The 24358-nt window shown below is 39.5% G+C and overlaps 1 protein-coding gene across 4 annotated transcripts in view; it reads left to right on the top strand.

Moving 5' to 3' along the window:
- The window catches only part of ANK2 (ankyrin 2), a 275878-nt gene that overhangs the window by 28505 nt on the left and 223015 nt on the right, over positions 1 to 24358 (top strand). For 2 of the 4 annotated variants that reach the window (XM_085579389.1, XM_085579388.1), the window contains exon 2: positions 14440 to 14498. The exons of 1 other annotated variant lie outside the window; for it this stretch is intronic. In XM_085579389.1, the coding sequence (XP_085435515.1) occupies positions 14478 to 14498 (21 nt within the window). In that variant the 5' untranslated portion in view covers positions 14440 to 14477. Of the gene's footprint in view, positions 1 to 5477; positions 5601 to 14439; positions 14499 to 24358 lie in introns of those variants that run through there. One more of the 4 variants, XM_085579387.1, reaches the window with a different exon arrangement.

Genomic DNA, 24358 nt, shown 5'->3' with positions numbered 1-24358 from the left:
TGAGGAAAAACATCTTAGCCATGATTCCCTTGACCTTCATCTATTTTATGGAAGAGAAACTTCATTATGTCTGTGCACAGTTGCTGTCTAAAGGGTTGTAGTGTCTGGCCAGTCCCCTGTTTGTTGTCCTGAGGCTTGAAGCCTCTCCTCTTGCTGCTCTGTACCTTGAGCCTTGGTTGCTGCAGCATCACTAGGAGGAAGGATGGCTGCAAGTTTTTACATTAAATGTATCCATCAGATTGGGTTGGTTTTTTCATAATCATGTAGTTAGGTAGTTTGACTGATTGTCTAAAGCCAGAATTTAATTTTGCTTTGGTTTTTTCATAATCATGTAGTTAGGTAGTTTGACTGGTTGTCTAAAGCCAGAGTATAATTTTGCTTTGTTTTTATTCAGAGGTGAAAATACATTTGGACAGTTTGATTATAAAGTCCTATGGAAAAAAAGATGGTGTAGAAACATTTTAAGACTGGCTTCAAGAATTACTGAATTGTAAAGCAGCTGGATCATAGATGACATGAGTTTTTTGACTACTTGTAGGCTGGTCAGCAGGGAGAGAGAAGGGATAGAAAACCTGTTCTGAAAGACTTCTGAAGGTTTCAGAATTTGGGTTTATTTTGTTTTAACTTCTTGCTGGTAACTCAGCACGGAGGTGTGTGCTTGGGAGTGTATTTGCTCTTACCTCTTAAGGAATATAAATACAGTGTCTCTACTTATTTATCAAGATGGAGAGAGAGATTTAGATATATTTGTGTGTATATGAATATAAAAGACATAGCAATACAAAAAATTATATGGGAAAACAAACCTTATCAAATGATTCTGGAATCACCTCTCTCACTCAAACAGAAGTGTTCATGTCCACTACTCTCACGTGACCTACTTTTTGGAAATCACAGCATTATTCTGTGTGCAGCCTGTGAGATATAGGCAAACATTATTTTGTATTGTGCATATAGTGAATATTTATAAAAAATTCACTTGTATTAAAAAATGTAATGGTGTTGTGGTGATCTTCCCTTTTGAGGAAATGAAGGAGAGAAAAGCTGAACAGAATAGGGAATGATACAGTGGTATCAGTCCATCTTCTGAGATTGTCCCTGGTCTGAGTGACAGGCAGTAATTGATGTGCTCTCGTTGCTTTGTCACCTCAGCTTATCTTCATTCTAATTATTGCCACCTGCCTGCTCTGACAGAGCATTTGGTGTGGGTGTTGGGATGGCTCCTGAAGGCTGTGCAAGGCTTCATGTCATGAAATACCCTGCCATGGATGAGAAGGATATGCAGAATTCTAAGTTACTATGGAATATCTGAGCTCTGCAGTGTAAGTCAATATATGGATGTGCTGCAAATTATTTAGGGCATAATTATTGAAAATGTGGTTTAGATCATAATACTGTGGTCACTTTGGCAGAGAATGCTAAAATGAAACTTTAAAGAACCTGCAAAAGATTATGGTTCAGGTCCTCAGGGAAAAGAGCAAAGATCTAATTGAAAGTAATTAAAAAATGTTGCTGCTAAAAATTAGAATTACTTCTGTAAAACTGAGTCTAGTATTGTGATTCAATTGCTGCCTGGATTTGATCATTGATGTAATTATTGTCCAAAACAAGCAGTACCAAATAGAAGGTGAGTGGGAGACTGTAGCATTTTTTGTTTCTTTGTTTTTGTTAGTTGATCATAGTTAAAAACCAAAACACTGTAACACAGTATTGGAGTTTACATGTGATAAACAGAATTTGCTTTTGTTAGTTGAATTACTGGCAAATAACAGTAATTTCTTACATTTTCCCAGCATCATCTGCTGTTAATTTACATACTGATATTTCATGTCCATGTTAATTTAATGCTAATTAGCGTGTTGGTAATGATGGCTGTGGCACAGCATATTCAAGTGCTTTATTCTAACCACAGTGTTCAGTTAGAATCATAGCTTTCTGTGCTTACTTCCACCCTTCTCTTTGGATGCTTGTCATTTGCCTTTTTACCCATTTTATGATGACAAAATACAAGAATATCCTTAAATACAGAAAAAATTTTAGCCTTTCCTGAGAGCAAAAAAAGCAACCCATCAGTGTTCTGCATTAGCTAAAAGATTTTAGCTCCTGTTTTCATATTTCTTCAGGCAGAATCAGCGTAGGAACCACTGAAATCTGGAATCCCTCCCACCTGATGCAAAGCTTTTGCTTCTCACTGACAAAGTTTTTTGAAGGGGCAATATATTTGCAAGGCATTTTGTAAATTAATACCGTGGTTTCTATATATGCTAAGCTGCTTTAACTGTTACAGTTTTAACTGTTACAGCTTTAAAAAGTTACAGCTTTAGCTGTTTTGGGTTTTTTTGTGAGGATATTTTTTTATGTTTTGAAAACTTGTTTTCAAGTGCCTGTTCTCTGGCCCTCTGTACACCTGGCTACTAAAATTATAAATATGTACAAATTTCTGTGGCAATAGGAAAAGTTGTTTTGACTTAAGTATAAGAACAGGTGGATTTTTTCAATATGCAGGGCTGTTTGTGTGTAAACAACCAACACTGACTGCAGTGATTGTTTCAACATCAGGGAAAGCACTTGCACCTGCCTTGCCTTTACTGCCCCAGCTGTTGATGGCCCCAGCTTCCTTAAGTCACTCTGACCCACCACAGAGCTCTTATTCTTCATCTCCAGCAGCTTTAAAAGGCCTCTCAAAAACCCAAAAATACAGAAAAATGCTAAGTTGAATGGGAAGACAGGTATTATGCAGAAGTGAGGCAGCTAGTTTTAAATAGGTTGGTGGTCCTATTTTTATGGAGCTTTTGTGGTTGATTTTAGCATCTTAAAATACTCGTGCTATGAGAGTTTTCTTCATTGTACATCATAGGTAATGTGTTTTCAATTAATTACTCTCAACCTACTACTCTTAACTGGGAGAATCTTTCATAGACCAATGAAATATTCAAAATTACTCAAAAGATTCAGATATGCAGTTACTACTCATGTAAATGGAAGCTGTGTGGGCTCTGTAATCACTTAAGTAGCTTTGAAAAAACTAGTCCTTGATGTTTTTATTTCTCTGCTGTAGCCAGTGTTTATAGTCTGCTTTGAACAAGATAAAAAATTCTTTTTCATTGTACTGAGAGCATATCTGAGAGGGTAGAATTGCCATTTTATATTAACAGAAATGTTATGAAAATGTTCTCTCTTCTTTAAAATCAGCATGAAATATTCATCTAAACTGTCAATAAATATTTAAAGGTGATGTGAAAATTTCATGCATTTTAAAGAGTAAAATTAATTAAAACATTGTAAGGACTAAGACTGTAGTGAATAGAAGAGCTGTGTTAACATCTGTTAATTTCAGATCAGGCACTTGGTTTAATTTAATGAAAAAAGCAGGAAAACAGGGGAACATCTTACTCACCCTTTGATTTCTCTAACCTGGGATTGGGGCATTGATTTAAGATGTGGAAGGCCCAGAATTACTGATCTCCTGGGATAGAATGGAAACTTTTCTTGGTCATTCTGTCAGGACTCTCTTCTCGAATTAAGGTCTATTTTGGTACCTTGTGTCCTCAGAAGGACAAATACTTGTGATCTTTGCATGTATTACGATTATTCTGTATATTGTGTGCTTTTATTGCTTGCTGCAATCAATCACATTTTGGGGCTCAGGATGAGGGAGGTGCTCAGGACTTTGGAATGAAACTCCTGTAAGATTTCTGAGTATCAGGAGTTATTAAACAAAGAGCAATTGTTAATTTTAAATAAAAACTAATATTGTGTTTAAGAAAACAAGGAATTTAAAGAAAGAGATGTCTGATAAGAGAGACATACAGTTACTCTTGGGGGTTTTCTAGATTGGAGAAAAATGAGAATTGATTATTTGGGTGGGATTTTGCGCTAATACAGATCAGGAATTAAATTTCTGAAACACTTTGGAAAGCAGCTGTACTTTAAAGTCCCAGTTGTTCCCACAGTACTGAAAAAGAATACATAAAGAGAACTGAAGAAAAAATATTGGGAAAATGGGGAATGTGTTGTAGAGGAATATCCTCCATTCTCACTTGTTTAAAGCTGCTCTGCAATTATGCAGTCTCAGTTGTTTTTTTGTCTGCAGTGCTAATGTTTAAGAGGAGATGCTTTTAGATTTATCCTGCATGGGTACTTGAAAGATTTTGAAAGTGTGAAGTAAATGATGTATTTTTGGGAGAGAGAGGAGTGGAAAATAAAACATTTAATGCAAGTTTGGAGGTGTGCATGCCTCAGTCAGGTTGTTTGGTGCAGCTGGTGACTTGGGTGGAGCTGCTCCTGCTTTATGTTTTTCAAGGGAAACAAAGTATCGCAGCAGCTTTATTCCTTCTTGGGTTTATTTGGCATGGTGCTGTTCATACTACCTGGCCTCCTTTGCTCCTTGCTTGCCATCTTTGCTTTCCAGCTCCATTCACATCGGTTTCTGCTGAGATTTCCCAGGGTCTCACCCTGGGATTTTGGTTTCCACTCTGAAGAGGCTTCTGAAATTCTACAAAATTTGACCTGATTGCAAATATTTATACTAGGGACAGGAGGAAAATAAAATGCTTCCTGTATGCAAAGGAGAGATGTGGTTGCAGTTGTAAGTGCCTTACTGAGGATAGTCCTGCTCCTATGGACTCTCCTATCCCATATCCCAGTCCATATCTTGCCTGGAAGGTGTTGAGAGGGGGAGCCGACTGCATTTTTGGGTATTGATGCCAATTTGCTGGTAACATCTGGAGGAAATTCAGCTTTCAGCTTCAGTTCTTCTCTCTACTAAGCTGGCTGCTATTGTCTTCTAGGAAAAAAACCCACACTTTCAGAAACTTTGAAAGTGATTAATAATGTAAGATCTTTATAAAATTTTATCAAGTTGAAAGAAGCTTACAACTTAGTATTGTTTAGTACTGTAGCAGAAGTGAAGTCTACTGTTCAAATACCAGTTCAGGCAACGAAGTAATGAAAACTAATCTCGGTTAAAATGGTTTATGTTAATATTCTGCTGCATGTTATGTAAAAATTTGCAGTGCTGATTTTATTGACTAGTTATTAGTTCTAGGTCTTAATATTCAGATAAAACATAATTTAAGTCGGAGAAACAGCAGTGCAAGCCAACACAGAAACTATGTTTAAATCTTTGTTATAATGTATATTATTATTGTTGTTACAAGGATAAAAATGAATGGGAAAGTTGGCTGGTTTTCAGTCTGAAAGCACTGAAATAAATCAGTATTATGATTATCATACTTTGGTGAGTATCCTAAATGCATGTTGTGGTTGATATGCTCTGCTCATTACTGTAGAATGCTGCTCAGTGCAAACTGCACAGCCAGGAGCAGTGGGGCAGGAGGGGCGGCTGCCTCTGCTGACAGAACAGTGTTTGCTGAGTAGTGGTGAGAGGTTTCACCTTCCTCGGCAGGAGATATTCCAGTGGCAGCAGGATCACACCCTCAGGCCTGTGCTGCTGTTCTTCTGACTCACCTGCTGCACAGCTGAAATCAGAGAGATGTGCCACTGCATAGCCTGAAGTACAGCAGGTGTTTTCCTTGGATGCAAGTAAAGCATGGATGTAGTGTCACATGGGAATGGCATCTGTTTTCAACATTTTTGAGGTTAGTTTGAAATTATCAGCTCTTCAGTGATTTTCTGTCTATCCAGGATACAGTAGATGACAAGGCATTTCTGAGGCAGTTCTGATATCTCTTAAAATTCAGTATCTCCAGTTGGAATTCAAGAATAAACATGTGAGAGTTGCTGAGCCTGTTGCATTATAAATGTGAGAACTGTTTTGATGGGCCCAGGGTTCAGAAGCTGGGCAGTCTGCAGGTGCAGTGAGATTGCAGACATCTGAATGTTGTATCAAGGCTTTATAACAGATTTTTAACATACATATTTTCTGCAAGTCACTTCTGAGGAGTTGCTTCAGGTGTTGTGCTCTGCCTTGAAGATGTGTCCATAAAAAAAGTGTGCTAGGCAAGGCAGATATCTATTGAAATGATTTAAGTCTAAAAATCTGTACACTGACCAGCTCCTGCATTATTTCCTGGATTAAGGACTGAATAAGTCTAGATGGATATTGGTGCCTGTAGGTTGTAAATCTTAGCTAACATTTATAGATGCTGTCCTGCTTGCAGCCTCATTTGGGTAGTTGAATGTTGTCTTCCAAATGGATCAAAATATCCCGTCCCTCTCCCCTCTCCTGACTCAGCAGAACTTGAGGGCCTGCTGCACTCTCAAAAGGCCCTGTTGTGTCCCAGTGGCTCTCTAATTAGCGGAAAAAAGCAAGCGGGAAATTCCTTTAGCGCAGTTGGAGTGAATGTTGGAACACTTCATGCAAGGCTGAGCTCCAACTGATGAATGTACTGCAGGCAGCTCTCAATATAGGAATGCCAAACCCCAGGCTGTGCCATGCTGGAGAGCCGGCTATACCAGCACTCTCTGCATGAAATGCAGGCGCCTCTTCTCTGACCTTTGGCAGCTGCTTAATCAGACTTTGGGCAGATTAAACCTGCCCCTTGAAAATAATGCAAGGGAATATCAAGGCAACATGATCTGCGTTTGCTCTCTTGGTAACTCGGAGTATTTTGTTTCCTGCTCTCTCTCTGGTGCAGAGGGAAAGGACCATCATCATATTTGCAAGGTCTTGTGATGGGCCCATACTAGGGGTTATGCCAATTGGCAAAGCCCTTAAGGTGGGGCTGCTGTTTTTTCACTCACTGCTGGGGGTTGGAAATGCTGCATGTCTCTGAGTTGATTTTTGCATATATGGATACATTAGTTTTCTTCTGAGCTTAATTTACCTGTGTAATTCATCTGGAAAGGCTTGATCATCCAAAAATATACAAGGAGTATAAAGTATTATCTTGGTGGCTATGTAAAATGAGAAGACTTTCTTTCTTTTAATTATTTTTTTTTTTTTTTTAATGTGATATTATCTAAGAGTGGTACGCACTTTGTTAGAACTTGTTTAATCCCCAAGACTATTTTGGAGGATTGTCACTACTGTTTGGGAACAGTCATCTGTTGTAAATAATATTTCGCAGATTGATTGCTGAATATGAACAGATATTAAGTGATGCTTATTATTCTGGAAATACAATTATGTAGGGATAGAGCACAGAAGGCACCATCTTCTGTGTTAGTGACATTTGAAAGAGTTAAATGGAGATTCACTTTATGCTGTCAAAATTCTCACAACAGTGCTCTTGGCTGGCAGGAGCATCCTGCTGGTCATTTAAGGACAGTTATTTTTTGGCTTAAGTGCACTGAAAATATTCTCTTGGGTTCGTTTTCTTCTCCTCTTGAGATTGCCCCTTGTGCATTGACAAAGATGCACTGCTGCTCCCCACACAGACTCCCAGAGAGATAAATCCAGCTTTTGTCCTGCGGAATTCTTTCAGCCTGGCACTGACGATGCTAGTGGCCTCATCTGATTAAATCTACTTCACTGCCATGCAACATGACAAATGCTTTTGGTTCAAGTTGAACGGTAAAGCTTTTGCAAACAGGAAAAACAGTTGTCAGCTGTCACTGTTGTGGGACCGAACACACTTTGTGCTACAACAAGCAGACAAAAAAGCCTCTGAGCCGTACAGCAGATCAAATGGGAAACCCACTCAGGGTACATCCAGTTCTATTAAGACATGAGTGTGTTTTTATCAAGACTTGTTTAACAACACAGGGGAGAACATCTGTTAGCAATTGGTAATATGGGAAAATGCTCTCTTTTGCTCTCAAGACAGCCTAGACACTGAAAAATTACAGGATACTGTATCATTTGGAGGATGGGATATTTAGAATTTTAATGTTTTGCTTACAAATGTAGCTTTTGACTTAATTTGCAAAATAATTCAAGTATCAAGAAAAAAAGCTGTTTGGTGACTGCTTCAGAAATTAAGATATGAGTGAACTGAGGTTGAAAATGACACCTAGGTGATTGGCATGGTCCTGACTATTGAGTTTCTTATCCTATCTGAGTTTTATTTTACCACTGAGAAATTGGGATAGTTCTGAGTGTACGTTTCTAAAATTTTATTTTTTGTTTTCTTTGAATATATGAAAAAAAGGAATGTAATATACTAGCTCTTTGTTTTTCTTAAATGACTGTGTAGGAATATGTGGCTTTTGAACTGGAGCTTGTTTGGGACTCTTAAATCTGAAATATTATAAATTGGCCTCAAAACTATGCCCAATTTATGCTTAATCTCAAACCCAACAGGCATCTTACATTTCATGCAGCAAATACCATGCCTGGTGCAGTGCATTCTGGCATTTCCTTTTGGGGCTGTTCTTCTCTTAGTCACTGAATCAGTTTTTAATTAAGTACAAGTAAAGTCTAACTGCTAATACAAGCCTCTGTTTTAAAACCAAGTCAAGCAGAAAATACTTTCTCTGTGTGTTTTCCATTGCATTCCCAATTCAGACGTTTCATGTCTGGAAGGTGAAGGGGGAGCAGCACCCTCTTTGAATCGTGGCCATCAGTCTCAAGTTGGCTTCCAAGTCCAGGCCTGGGTCTGCAGTGCTGATCACTGCAGGCACATCTGCCTTGCCATTTCCAGGCAGGCCTGCCCGCTGCCTCCCTGGTGCAGGCTGGCTGTGAGCCAGTGCTGGCCCACAGGCACAAGGTGCACACTGATGCAGCAAGTGCTGCTGAAAGCACGGGGGAACCTATTGACACCAGCGGGGTTTGCAGAGCACAGAGCTCGCTCCTGCCTGTCAGAGCCTGGGGGAGAGGCAGAGCACTGTACCTTGGAATATCACAGCCTGGCTGATGGGGAGTGACCTCTGCTTCTCCTGCAAGGCCAAAGCAATAGTAACTGCCATGGGTGCTTCTGCACTACGGCACTTGCCCTTTACACCCCCCAAGACTGTAAGGGAGCTCTCCTTCTTAGGCTTTTCATACTGCACAGGGAAATGTTCATCTAAAGGTTGTAAGTGGCTTAATCCTCAAACTGTTGTGTGGAGCCATCATCAGGGATATATTTTTATAACAGGCTAATGGCTGAGTAACTGGTGAGAGGAATGAAATGCTTAGGCCTGTCAGCTAAAGGGCACTGCAAGTCCTCTTTGGTCCTTAATATAGTAAGGACATCTTAATGGCTGGCATTCCTTCTCAGCTTTGTGACTTTCCATTCAGTTTATTTTGTGTTACAGCTGTTCAGCAATTGTTAGAACTACCAGTTTTGGGGGAATCACGTAACTGAAATAAAATAGTTGTTTCTGCTATCACACCCTTCACATTATGAGGTGCCATCTTTCCCTGCTCCCCCAAAATCCCTTGTCACAGGGCAGGAAGGAACTTGCAAGTCAAGCAAGACTCGGTAATGAAGACAAATTTCTTTCCCTGGAGCCACATTTATAATCTACTTTCTTTTAAAAAAATGAGATGAGTATCTTAATTTTAATTAAGTAAAAGACTGTTAGCTAAAGCCTCTTGAACACGTAGCATGAAAAATAGGAAGGATGCCAAGGAGTTATGGCTGCTGAGATAATTTCATCTTGCAAGTTGGGGTTCCAGCCGTTCGTCCTTCAGCTTGGTTTCCAACCCATCTATTGACGTCGGAAGCAGCTTGGCACCCGGTGAATGTCACGGTTAGCCGTGCTGTCACCTGGGGCTCAGAGTCCCTTGTGATACTGAGAGCACGGTCAGCAGAGGTCGCTTGTCCCGAGAGAGAGAGAGACAGTAACAAGATCTTCTTGGGTCACGGAGCAAGGAAGCGCTGAGGTGCCTCAGAAAATGTGTCAAAATTCATAAGTGCTATAAACTACTCTATCAATAACTGGGAGTTGAGTTAGCAGTCATTCCTGTTAGGAATTGTTTCACATGCTCTCAGTGTGTATATTTATGGGAGACATTATCTAATTACTGGCCATTAATGAGTATCTGTAGTCTCTAAACCTACTCAGGGAAGTGAGGGATGTCAGACTGATTGATTGTTCTCTCGGGTTTTTCTCTCCTTTCTCTCTTGTTCAACATTGCAGGCCAAACTCTGCACTCTGCATTATGGGCAATAAAAAAAGGTGTTGAAGTACTTGTTGCTGAATCCTCTGTGTGGGATTTGCGTTCTGATCCCACAGCTTGGGTGCTGCAGCTGGCCTCATGCCAGCTGCTGCTTCCACCTCAGCCTGGAAGCCAGCACATGGGATCAGGACTGCAGCAGTGTAGGAAGGGCAATGCAGATTTTTGGTACTACATGTTTTTACTTCCCCATCTCTGAGACTGGGTAGCTTTGTGGAGATCTTGCTTTGGTTCTATTTCCATTGCTTATTAGCTATCTCCCTTTACCTAAAGGATTAAATAGATTACTTTGCTGCTAATGCCTAGATTGACTTCAGAGGTAGCTTGGATCCAGATATTAATCTTGCGCTTTAGTGCTTTTAAGAAGATTGCTGTAATGGCAGTAAATGGAGCCAAATGGAAAATACTGCATTATACCTTTATGTAGGTAGCGTGTATATGTAGAAAAAGGTATATTGAATTGCTGCCCCACCCTTAAGATTTAACAGGAATTTGCAAGACCATGAATTTGCTGTTAACATAGAACAGCTGCAAGAGCACAGTGGATTTAAGTTGTTCAAAACCTAGTAAAATCCCTTTAGTGGTCTTCAGGCTTAGGAGGAAGAGAGAATAAATTACTGTTTTGACAGAGTTGCTAGTCTTACAAATAGCACTGATGGCTTCAAAGAGATTGCAGAAGTGGGCTCTGAAATGTTAAGGCTCCAGTTAGACATGAGCAATTTTTGGGACTGCTTTAAACTGATAATCTTGAGGTGTACTTTGGATGTAGAAAGCCTGCCACAGTGAAGGGGTCAGTGCTGTCAGTGCTTTAATGGTTGGGCACACTGGGATTTGCTCTGTCCCTGCTGGTATTGCATCTGTGACCGAGCTCTTGCTGCTGTCCAAGGAATGTGCACAAAGGCAGCTCTGTTCCCTTCTTGACCCCAGGGGATTGGTCCACGGCCAGCGTGCCCAGACCATTTGCTGCAAAAGATCAGAAGCTCACTGTGGAGCTCATGAAGAGGATGATGCAGGGGCAGGTGGTTTGAAAGTGCTTGAGCAGAAATATACATCAATTTTGTTTAACATTTTAGGCAATGTGTAGTGGTCTCAGTATACAAATTGAGATTTATGTTCAGTGTTTACTGCTCTGCAGGGTTTAATATTTTACTTTTTATGTTAGAAGTGGTAGCCAGGTGTGGATTTGAACCACTGCAAATGCTCTAAAAACTGAGCTGCACTCTGTTAAATCTCCCTGGCTATGGCTTTGTTTGGAAATATGAAGCAAAGGTTCTGTAAGCTAATGCACCCCTACTCTTTTGCCAATAAGAAAAGTCCCCCATACAGTTCCACCAAGGACCATCCATTCAGTCTCTAAATAAAATGACTCTGTCTTCTGCTAGGTTGCTGTTTTGGCTTTCAGCTTGCTCTGTGTTAATGGCTTTTTGAAGTGACTTTTAAAAAGCAAACCACAGTGTTGGCTACTTGCATGAGATGCTCTAAGCAGATACAAGAACCTGGCATGGAAATCAAAGAATGCACTTATTTGGTGGATGTGGGGTGAGCCAAAGCACTTATCAGGCATCAGTGGAAGACAGTAGGACTCGACCAGCCCCTGCTGACTCTTGGAATGAGCAGGCGAAGGTGAAGCTTGCTTGCGAAGGCAAGGCAACTTCATCTAATTTGGGGGATGCAGATCCTGAAGGAAGGAGATTTGTCAGCATTTTGCAGAGCAGATGGCTATATATTGATTTGGATGGAGCTCTTTTAATTTCAAGTCCTCTGCAGCAGCAGGAAAAAAATATGATTTCAGTCTCATAGCTATATTTATGTCTGTAATTGGTAGTTAGTACAATTCTGGTTAGAGTTTGCAGGATCATTTCTTTTGTTAGGCAGACAGGAGACAGCTTCATCCATTAGGGCTAATCCTATTTCATGGGAAGCTCGATGTTTAAATGTTAGACTTGCTCCCTGATTGGCAGTAACTATTGCATCTTTGTTTCCCTCTGAAACTGGAGGATAAACATGGATAAAGGTGTTGGTATAGCGCATGCTACTGAGTATTTCTGGAGGAATTGTTTGGGATGCCATATGAAGTCTGAATATCTTTTACTTCATGGTTCCTGACTGTACAGCCTGAGATGCCTTGGGTTGCAATGGTGCAAAATGAAGGCTCTTGTGGAAGAAGTAGAATGGGATTCATTATCTGCCAATGAGTCACCTTATTTGAATTCTGTCTGGTCATGTACACATCAGTGGAGTGGAAGGCTGTGGTCCCATCTAGACTGGCAAAGGACAGGAGAAGGAGAGGTGTTCCTGCTGGTTGATCTTAAGGAACACCAAGGGGCACTTGTCTTCATTTTGGCTTTTCTTGTATAAGCCCTGGGCAAATGGCTCAGTGTAACTCTTGCCAAATGGCAAAACACAAATGTATTTTTCCTCAGAAATAAGCTACAACTGTAGTACTTGAAGTTTAACGTGTACTTGTTGTGGAGGACCCTTCCAAATTTTAATTCCAAAGCTGGTACTGAAAAAAAGTCATTCAAGTTTTGATTATAACTCACAATTCCCTGTGAAATGGGTATGTAATCATTATAAAGTACTGTAGGAAAACTAGCCATGGGAGTGCCTCTGATCAACAGAATCAGTTTGTTTTCTCTTTTCTCTGAAAATTATGCTTCCCCTTACAAGGGAAAGGGGGGGAAATGAACTAAACCTGACAACTAGCATGATTCATCAGATAATTCTAGTCAGATGGCAATTATATCTTGAGTTGTCATTTTAAGGACAAAAATCTATAGTAGCACTTGTTAAACACATCTTAGTAACTCCTGTAGCTAAAGCACAATAGTGTTATGCATTCTAAAATGGGCTCATATCCTGGAGAGGTCTGAACTGTAGCTGGCACTTAGACTGCCCTTGAAAAAGGCTAAATATGCACGTACATGGGGACTAGAGGACCAAAATGTGCTGGTTTGAAGGAGGAGGATAATAAGAGATCTGCCAGGTTGGAAAAAGAAAAAAAGGGTTCATTCAGAGGCATCACAGAGTAGGCTGACAGGAGGTGGAAGCAGCAGAACTTGTGCAGGAGATGTCTGAATTTGGCAGGGATTTAAAATTCAGTCTAAAATAAAGTTAGTTGCATGCAGGCAAAGTGAATGTTGAGCCTGTACACTCTGTTCAGTGTGAGCACATTAGGGGAATAAGTGATATTTCCATCTGAAGTTTGTCAGAAAGCTTGGGCGAGCTTAATGCTGGAAAATATGGAGTTTAAAGAAATTCAGACGAGTTCTCTACTGAATATGAAAGGTATTTGGTTGTTAAAAGTTTCACCTGCGCTTTTTATAATTTTCAACTTGCGTTGGTTAAGAAAACATCTAAAAAACTGGCATATGGCAAAACTGGTGGTATGGATGAAATGTGAAATGGTTTTCTTTTAGGATCTAATTTTGGTAATTAAGGACCACTTAAGTCTGTCATACCATTTATAGGATATATTGTAAACTTTTGAAATCATCTGGAGTGTAGAAAGGCAGTAATGCTAAATGCAGTTCAATTACAGAAGAGTGCTGGATGATGTGTGGGTGGGAGAAACAGGAGCTGAGATTCACTTGAGATTGGCAGATCCTGGCACGTGTGCTTGCAGCCCAGCCTCCTGCGTGGGTTATGGGGAAGGGCAGTGCCATCACCTAGATTTGGGTGTGGGTGCTTGAGGAGCCTGTGCGCTCCTGCTGGGCACCTGTGGGCTGCTGCCAGACTGAGCCATAGGTGTTTCCAGCTCCTAGGCAATAGCTTGGGAGTGAAAAGGAGGGGACAGGTCCTCTAGCAAGTTCTGAACTCACACCTGCCTGTTTTTCAGGTTTGGAAAGATTTTACAGAAAGGAGATGCAGTGTATAGTGATGTAAACCCCATGTTTCTGTGGAAGTGAATGGTGAGCCTGCTGTGCCCTTGCTGTTCCCAACTGGAAGATGCACTTCTGTTGTGATTTGGGGTATAGCATTGTCCAGGGTGTGCTGTCCTGTGCTCCATCTGCCCAAAAGATGTTTTGCCAGTAGCTGCAGGAAGTTGCACAAACCTCTGTACTGAAGACCACATTTGCGTTCTTTTGCTGAATGTTTTATATTTCCATTACCGTGTCTGCAATTATGAATTTTTCCAGAGTAAATACACAGAATATGAAAATGAAGTTAGAGAGGGCATTGAGTAGCTTTTATTTATAAGTCATGTATGATGGAGGAAAAAGATCTGAAATTCAATTACTGAATTTGCTGAGGCCAAGAGGGAACATGCCATCTAAACTAATAAAACAAACAAAACCCATTGTCCTAATTGTCTTACTGAAGTTAAAACCACTGAAAATTTACTGGGGAGCAGTGGAGAGTAAGGTATGTGTTCATGATACATCTGAGAATATGGAAAATTAATATATTTTTCCTGTTGCTTGTTTTTTTAGGTAAGTAACTGAAGGGGACATGAAGAATTGACTTTTAAATGGCCAGCATGTTGCAAAAGGTACTTCAATTTAGATTCAATAAGAAATGTGCAAATGATTAATTTGAGTATATATTTTATGAATGTTTTCATCCTTATTTTTTTTTCCTTTTGCTCTTTTGAAACTGTGTTAGCAGAGAAATTAATGAACCTGGATCCAGCTAATTGACTGAAATTATTTTACATGCTATAAAAGTAGTAGTAATAATAATATGATGGTGATGAATAAGGAAATACTTAAGTGTCATTCTTGAAATCTCTTTTTGCACTTGTGATTGCTGGAAAGTCTGCTTTACATGCTGATTCTAAAGTGATAAGATTCATTGCATCTGATTTCTAAGACATGATACTACTAAGTAACTGTGAGGAAGTTAAACCCAGATTTGATCCCTAAACAGCTCCTTCCTTGCAGCCAGATGGATATGGAGGTATGTGTGGCCTTACCTTGCATTAGGAAATAATGTCTGTAAATATGCTGTGAGCAAATGCTGGAGCTTCTGCTGGTGGCACCCACGCAGAAGCATCGCAGAAGACCCAGCTATATTTAATTTGCAATAGCTCTCCTACTGATGATTTTTTCACATCACTGATAATCGATTATAACTCCGTGGAATATTTGTTGTCATGTTGCTGTCTGTGAAATCCCTCAGGAGGGTGTAGGTTGATGGGAGAGCCATGGTTACAGAGAGCAATTCCTGTTAATTCCAATTAGGGACGGTAATGCAAAGCTGTTTGGAAGAATCCTTGCGAAGGCTGGTTCAAGGAAGTGGATTCTGGCTTACAAAAATGCCAGTGTTTCCTAATTATTTCCATTAAAGTGAAAGTTATACTTAATCTTTTTGACAAAAGGGTGCCAAGAGGAAGATAGACCTATTGATTAGGAAATGTCTGGGGACAGAGGCAAGTTCTGATTTTACTGAGGCAGAACAGAGATTTATCCCTGAAGTTCCTGCTTCTGAAAAGATTATGGAGTCTAATGGATTGTTATCTCTTCTCCTACCATCAATTTTGAGTTACAAACCCCAGACTATATTGGACACAAAAATTAAGTATTCTCTGACAATATTTTTGGCTGAAAAATTCTGGGTTTGCCTTTTGTAGACTTTCCACTATTGGCTGCATGTAACTACTTTATCTTTCTCTGCTGTTTTTCCTGGTTTTCCTTTGTCTGCTTGGGGATTTTGTTGACAGAGAAATGTCATGGAGAATCAAGGGCTTACCTGAACCTGATTTAGTGACCTGAGTTCAGGACAATTTTGGTTTAAGAACAAATATGTTGAACTGAAACTTTGTTTCCACTTAATTATTCAGAATTTTGTTTTAAATAAGAAGTATTTTGAAAGATGGGGTATAAATATGTTGCAGCCAAACAAGAAAACAAATTAGTTTTTCTTTCCTGAAGCTTGCTGCAGTCTTACTGTCTCACAGGTTTTCATGAACAGAAGCACAGACATATCAATGTGTTCAAGTTCTGCTTTTTATCAGTGAATAAGTGTCTTTGTGGGAACTGAAAGGTCTTTTCTAGTCTCCAGAGAGTTCCGCAACATCATTTTAGCCTTTGAAATGAGAATGTTCTTGGCTAACATTAAAACAAAATGCTGCTGCTTGTGGCCACTCTATATTTTTTTTTTTTCAATTTGAGGAGCCAGACATTTTAAAAAACCTTCAGTTATGAAGGGAAGGCAAAACGCGCAGAAATTTGGGAATGAAGGAGAAACCCACAGTGCAGTACAGGCATTGCTTTCTGCACATGGAGTTCTGAACACCAAGAACCTCTGGTTACTTGGAACTGATAAATTTCATATAAAATCAGCAGTAACTACTTGTGCACTAGTTTTATATAGCAAACAACAATATTAGATCTGGTGCAATGCCTACTGAATGCCTCATGTATCTGCTAAGTGTAAAATGAATTCAGGTTGGTCCTGGATACATTTATGTCCCATGGGCTACACTAGGATACATTGTGGGGAAACAGATATAATGGTATCAAAAGATGAAATTAGAGCGATTTGTTTCAGGCAATTTAGTTTATTACATTTGACATCTTATCAGGTCTCTGAAACATAACTGGAAGCTTTCTCTTGGAAACATGTAGTATCCTGTCTGTCTTAATGACCATCAGTAGTTGGTGTAATTATGTACCTTCTATCAGAAGCCAGCAGAGACTCTGCTGCTGAGTAAAACAAAATTCCTTTATTTTTTATGGGAATAATAATATTATGCCTTGCTAAGTTTTCAGAGGTCATCTCACTAAACCAGGCATTGCTCTGTGAGCTACATCATCACCATCTCGAGCAGTATTGATTCTTGAAGTATAGATTCATTTTTTTGTTTCTCTGTTTTTAGTTGGTACGTTTTTTTCTGTTGAGCCATATGTGTGAGTCTGAGCTGTCAATAAAGGACTTTACCATCCTGGTGTCATGTTGTCAGTTAATTCAGATAAACCCCAAACGACATGCTAAGGTCAGGGATTTGCAAAGGTAGGTCAAAATCCTCTAAGCTTTCAGGTTCCCTAGGAATTGTGCCTAGCCTTTTAACATCGCCAGTTTCTAGCCTGCATGATCATGGAGGTACCAGTGGAAGCATGGACTGCGTTCACACGGATTTCTCAAGAGGTAGGCGTTCTCTTTTTCTCCAGTACACTAAGGATTTGGTAATCAAACCTCTGTGTGTGTATATCTGGTTTTATATCTCAGATGAAATGTGTTTATTTGCCTTTGGTGAGTAACAAGGTGGCCAGTGCTATGCTACGCAGCAGAGAAATGCTGCCACGTCTTTTATTCTTCAAGATGTTGATAAAAGACACTTGTGCATTTTTGGCAGCTGGTTTCCCCAGCTTTCTATGGAGCTGGGCAGCAGGACAGGCATCATCCATTCTTTCCTTTTTTTTCTCTGGCTTGGCTGTAAACAGCCACTTTTTTTTTTTTTTTGTGGTGATCCTGAACTGGAGCACAGCACCTCATAAAAGAAGCAGTAGTTTTTCCTGGGAAAACTGAGATGACTGTTGTGGGGGGAGGGTTTAGCATCAAACTTCACCAGATAACTTGCCTTAATATCATTCCCATGTCTTTTTAGTACTGGAGAACCACAAAAACTCTGTGAATAGTAACTGACTGGCAAGATCTGATCGATCTGCTAACTGGGAGATATTTATTGTGTCTTGTGATATAGCTTGTGTGTTTGCTGTGTCTTTTTCATTTTTGAAGCATATGACAAAATCTGCAGCTTGCCAATGTGCTACTCATATTGATACCAGTAAGCATTTAAAAAGTAATTTTATTTTTATAAGGACTGGTATTCATCATCATCAGGTAGTGGGGACATGTAGGTAGAATAGTTGTCCAAAGAAAGGAAACTTGTTTTTCCAGACCTTGAGCAGTTGATCTGCTTACCAAGTATTTTTGAGCCCAAGTAATTGTTTTTACCCCAGCTGATTCTGTGTTATTGGCTTTTTGATTGTGTCCCACACTATAGTAGTGGCATTTTTCTTTAGATAACTTCTTTGTCATAGTAATGAAAAAGGCTGTAAGCGGAGGATGTGTGTGCTTGTATTCAGATTTTTTTTCCAGTGAGCAATGGAAATTTTAGAAGTGTTAGAAGGCTCTTTTTGTCTTCACCTTTATAATATTATCATGGTCTAAAAAATGGATGTAGCACTTCAGGGTTTATTTTCTTTGTGTACATTGCAAATGAAACTGCATCTTTCAGATAAATGTCAGAAATGCTTGAATGCGCAAACATTTTTAAATTCTGTCTAGATGTATAATCATTTTAAGTTGTGGCTCTTGTCTGCCTGTTTGGATTTTCTAAGGAACAGATATCTACATCTGGGGAAAAAAAGCAGGATTGCATTTCACATTAACTGGTGTTTTTGTTGGCAGCCTAAGGGGATATGAAAATTTAAATGGGCATAATGAATGAATTACCCTTTGACTTTAGACTGCTCCTTCAAAACAAGAGTGGAATGGTGTGTGGTACATTTGCACTGCTTTTTGTTTCTGTGTATTTCTTTCTAAGGGGCTCATTTTCTCCATGATGAATTTAATCTGTCATGATTGCCCCTGTATTACCAAAAAGCAAGGAAAAGCTTTATTTTTATGGTAACAAAAATGAACACGGAGAAGTCAGGATTATTTTCATTTTGTCTTCTTGAGGTCTGTGAGTACAAAATGGGAGAAATTCCAGAGTCTCTATGAAAACCTAAAAGTATTTCAGGTTTGCTATTGATTTTCACATGGAATGAGTTCAGATGCTAGGACAATTAGCAGCTGAGCTAGATCCAGCTGAGGATAGCCTCTGCTCCAGCAGAAATTGAACCTAATGGGCCGTAAAGGCAGGGAGGTTAATTCCAGTGTCCAGCCCTAGTCTGTAACTAGACTGCCACCAGAAGGAGTGGGAGGCGGGATGCGCTGGCCAAGGGCTGAATGCTGCTTGCTGCTCTACAGGATTGTGTAGCCATGCTTGAAAACTGCTTCCACTTTAGTGCCCGGGAAGGAAATGAGTGTGGAAAGCAACTCTTGCTTGAAGCAGTCACAGTTTAAGAAGCAGATTGTATGTGGCTCTTTGATGGCTTGTTTTCTTCTGATTAGGTTTTTTTCCATTTCTTTTTCTCTGGGCGTAAATATAGAAGGAAGAAGCCACTTTAAATAGGCTAAAATCTCCCAAGGTGATTTTGCTTTGCTTAAAAAGTAGCCCAGAGTCTAAATCCTGAGGAAGTGTCTCACATGGTCATGAGCATTTCCACAGTTTATTTTCCAGACAAAAAGTAAAACCTGACATGTGAAGCATAGACTGCAAGGAACAACAGGTTGGCTGCCAAATTTTTTTAGTCTGTATTGGCCTTTCTGCCAAAATCTTATTTGTTTTCTTTTACCGCAAGCATGGCAGACAAAAGAACACTGTTTTTCCAGTGAGACAATTGATAGTTTTTATCAGCCAGACAAATTTCTTACATTCTGTTCATAAACATTTGTTCAGAAAACACTTCATTCTGATGCAGCTTTTGCAGTTTCTTTATTGTGCTAGAAGAGACGAAAATGTAGGCCTGGCCACTTTGCAGAGCTGCTTTTAAAGATAATCTCCTGGTTTTAATGTTTCAGACTATCTCAGATAAGACGTAAGTGCAGAATATTGTTGCTTTTGCTTTTCTTCATCTGTGTTCCAGTGCTATTTCTGGCACAGGTAGAAGTTGAAGATGGGCCAAGGTACACATCCTTGCCAGGGTTTCAAACAGCACCAAAGATTTGGGAGTGTCAAATGTCATCCTTTTGAGCTTGTGCCTGCTTCTAAGTGTGTTTGTGTACGGCAGAATTTTCACTCTTAAGTCTTTAAGTGCCTCTTAAAAATGGACATCTAATCTTGTGGCAGTCTTGAGTGTTTCATGCATGCTCCGCTCTCTCTGAAAATTAGATTCATTGGCTCTGTTTCAAGAGTCAATGGGAAATCCATTGGAGGTGAGATTTGTGTTGAATATGAGTGTTAATGGTATAAAGTTTTCCACAGACACCGTTGAGGGCAAACTAGGCCAGTCTCATCACTTTTTGCTGTAATGGGTAGGCCTGGGTTTTTTGCCTTCCTGAAGTATCTGTGGCATGTAGTTAATACATCTGTTCTCATGAATTATTTGCTTCCATAAGCTATTCTACAGTGGCATGAAATAAGAATTAAAACATGATAATGCCCCAAATTTTTCATCTATTAAAAGTGAACAAGCTGAGGTACCAAAATCTTGCCTTCACATATACCTTAGGTTAGGATTGCAAAGCTTTTAATGAACTGTCCAGGGTAAGCCATCTGTGTACTCCCCCACAAAATCCATTGTCTAGATTTATCTGGGGAGGAGGAGGAGAAGGGCTGGTGTGTATTGTATATATTTAAAAAACACTGTAAACCTGCTCTGTAGTTTTCACAGCTACCCATGTCTGTAACATCTCTAGTGAGAAGGCTGCATGGCTGCAGGGGAAGATACCTAAAGGTAGAGGAAGTGATTTTGGATTCCTTTCTGTACTTGAGATTTTCAGCTGAAGAAGCTGGTGAAAGTTGGGCTGCTTTGCTGCCTGCTCTTGTTTTGATCAGACTGTAGCATCACAGCAGTTTGTCTCGTGAATTTGTAGCCATGAGAACAAATTATGATCTGCTGTACTGGTAATGATATTAACTAAAATGGTCATAAAATGACAGGGAGGAAGCTGCAAGATTCAAAGCTGTGTTATCAGTGTTCTCCCCAAACATTTCTAATGAAATATCAGAGTGTGTGCATGTATGTGTAAGTATATATGCATGTGAATGGGTGTAGAGTGTGTAAGTGTATGTTAAATAAAGCAAAGTCCATATTCATGATTTGAGATTAGTGAATGTTAATGAACTTAAAAATTCTCTGAGGGGAGTCAGCTGATGTAGTTGAGTAAAAAACTCAAGGCCCTTGGATAAAACCCTGCCAGGGTAGGTAACAGACACTTTCTGCTACATTTAGCTTTTTTCCTTAGACATGAACAGCCATCTTTAAGATGGGGGATTTGGTACAGAGACTCTAAAGAGTCTGTTTTGCAGTTGGTTGTAGAAGAGATTTTTAAGCAAATGCAAATAGTGGATTGAAATCAAAACTGCTAAGCAGGGCCTTTGGAATGCTAGGAAGCTGAGGCTGGTGGTTATGGAGTTGCAGAGAGTTTTCAGCTGCACCTTCTGACTGGAGGAATTGCTTGGGGGTGAATATGAGGCAACATACAGTAGAAGGAGCTGCTGGGGTCCACATATAGTAACTGTTCAAGGAAAGCAGTTAATGGTTTCTGGACTGATCCACTAGTCTTCCAAAATTTAAAATGGAGTGGCAGCTGGAAAACCTGAGTTTTGCTTAAGAATTTGAAAAATACTGTAGCAAAAGACTGATGTGAGATCCTCTATAATTAATGTTCAAGGCTGGACGCGTGTTCTAAAATGTATCAGAAACAGAACAGAGACTTCCTAAGGAAGGCCTCTACTGTCCAGCAGAACACAAGGGGTGTTTGCAGGGGAGGGAGAAGAAGAAAGGATCCTCCTGTTGAGAAAAAAGTTAATAAGGTTTGGTTATATCCCCCTGCTAGGAAGGTTAGCTGGGAGCTGCCATTCGCTCGTAACCCTACACCAGTTTTTCTGGCTGAAGATTGAGCACTATGCTGGCCAAAAATTATGTAACACTTCATTCTCAATCCTCTTTCTATTTTGCCAAATGCTGTTTTAAAGATTATTTTGGTGATAATATTGAAACCATAAAGATACCATTAATTAGTGACCTGTTGCCTGCCTTGTTCCTGAGACAGGATGAAAACCTGCAATTAAATAAACTTTGTCTGTACGTTCAGATCCAAACCACATTCATCATCCATAAAATCTGCATTTCAAGATCAGGGCCTGTTTCTCAGTGTTTTCTGCTTAACAATATCCACAGCCTGGTTCTTAGGGAAGAACAGGGAAAGCATATCTGATATTTCCCCTAAATAATCTCCTTGTCTCCAGCTGTTTTTGGTCCAGGATTTCCTGAGCTGGGTATTGTCTCTGTGATTTAATAGCCCTCAATGATTTTTTTCTTTGACAAACTTGTCCCTTCTTGAGCTGAGGTAACCCCTTACCCCAGGGAAATTCCTGCCACCATCTCTGCTCTGGCCACTGGGCTGGGACACACAGCGTCTGCTCTCCTAGAATATAGGACATGTTCTTAGGTTCAGGGAGAAGAAATACAAGGCTTAAAGAGGAAAGTAATCATATTGCTGAATATGAATAGTTACTGCTACAGCTGAAGTATTATTTTGAATAGAGGCATATGGTCAAGAGCAAACCCAAAACATTTTAAAAAGAGAATACCAAAGGACTCCAAAGACAGGAGTCCTTATCCAAATGACGAGGCATTTGAGTCTTGGCAGTGCTTGACTGTTTGTCTTGTCAGTTCTCTTGCTCTCCAAAATATGGCTTTATTTATAAAATATTAGCTTTCCAAAGGAAGCCATCAGGAAATAAATAACTGTAGTCACAGCTGGGTTTAAAAAGGGAGGATAAAATAGGAAGCTCCATCCATTTTGTGTGCTGGGTGATGCAGGAGTTTTGTGAAAAAGCTGTTATTGATGTTATAACACGAGAAATTAATGTACTTGATTTTAATTTTTTGGCATTATGTGTAGTTCCTGTCTTTCATTTAGAACATTGCTAATGATTATTTTTCTATTTTTTTGGTACCTTCCCGATTTTAAAGTAACTTTGTAAAAGTATAGAAACTTAGAAAATTAATAAAAAATGGGGGATTGGGCCTTATTCCATGGAGTCAGTTCCCTTTGTGTAGGTCCCTGGTGAGGTAGGTCTGCTCAGCAGAATATTCCACGTTATTTCCCTCCTCACAGTCCACCTGGGAGCAGCAGGACACATCTGGGTTTAAGGTGCTCTAACATTCAATGTAAGCTGTGGTTATAGAGGCCTGTGACTTGTTCAGTTTTGGATGACTTCACTTGGGAGTAGCACAAAGCCTTTTTATCCCTGATATGGCAGCCAGATTTTTAAGGCTGTGCTCCAAAGCATGAATATTCTACATGTTTTCAGCGAAAGGGTGCTGAGAATTTGCTTAAAATAAGCTGTTCTTCACATACAGTTTTTTTATAGGCCTAGACTGTCAGCCAGAGATACATGCCAAGCACTGAGAGGGTTTCAAATTTCATATAATAAGAAGCACTGTGCCTGATACTGTAAATCACTGGACAGTCTGCAAGTGTTGCTCTCTGTACCACAGCAGTACCAGCTGTTGGTGTAAGAATTTATTCTGGTTTGTCCAGTCCTTAGTTCAGGGACTTTTAGGAAAATGCTTTGCTATTCTTTAAACAATTTCTACTTTAATTGCCAGTGGGTGGAATTATGAAAATGCAGAGAGCTGAATTGATATTTGAATAGTTTGGCAAATCATAGTATTATATTACTATTAAAATAAATATAAAATAAATATGCTAAAAGCCATCTGTGTAATAGCAGGGACTGAATTTTAGTCATAAGTGACAGTACTTTTATGTAAAATACAAGTCCAGATATTTATTTAAGTACCACAGTGATTCTTCCATCACTTACTATTCCTTTAAAACTCATGCTATCCATCTTAGAGATATTCTCTCAAATCTGAGATGCTCTGTCCAAACATATATATCGGTTATGGGGTTTTTTTATTCCATGACTGAGATAGAATCAGCTTGACAATTGTTTTTCCAAGATTTGGAGGGTGTGTAGTTGATGATTGTTAAGCTTGTTTTTGAGTGTGTGACTGTTTTCATGACCTGTCAGTCACTTATATTAAGAGGTGTGGACACAACAAATTAAGAAAAACAATATTTAGGAGTCAGTAATTTTTATTTTTTATTAAACGAGTGTCCTTTGTACCTTTCTTTAAACAAAATGAAAAAGCTTAATTAGTTTGTGCTGTTTAATGTACTTTATACTTGCCAACAACCAAAGAACAAACTCTATCTTATTTATAATTTCCCCTCAGCTAAAGTCCCATATTAATGTAGTTATAGTGTGTAAGAAGCAGTTAAAGCCCAAAGCATGCCCAAATTCCATTTTTCAGGGGAAGCAGGGTTATTTATATGGGACTGAAGGGCAGCATTTCTCTGACAAAGGCCAGTGTTCTGGAATGAAGGTTCAATGGGAATGATGGTCTCCTGCCAGCCTTCTGGAGAGTGGGGACCATGTACTGTTGTCACTGAGCCAGAGAACAAGCCAGTGCAAGAAATAGCATTGAAATAATTTTCTTTATCTGTGAACCCGTCAGGAAGCTGTAGCTGGGACCAGAGTGAAGCCAAGTTATTTAAAAACACTGATAATTAAGACATTTGAAATGTTGGTTGCTCAGCTGTGTAGCTTACCCTTTAACA

Source organism: Lonchura striata, chromosome 4 (assembly GCF_050655825.1).
Source record: "Lonchura striata isolate lonStrDom1 chromosome 4, ASM5065582v1, whole genome shotgun sequence".
Lineage (NCBI taxonomy): Eukaryota > Metazoa > Chordata > Aves > Passeriformes > Estrildidae > Lonchura > Lonchura striata.
This window is presented reverse-complemented; position numbering and strand designations above follow the sequence as displayed.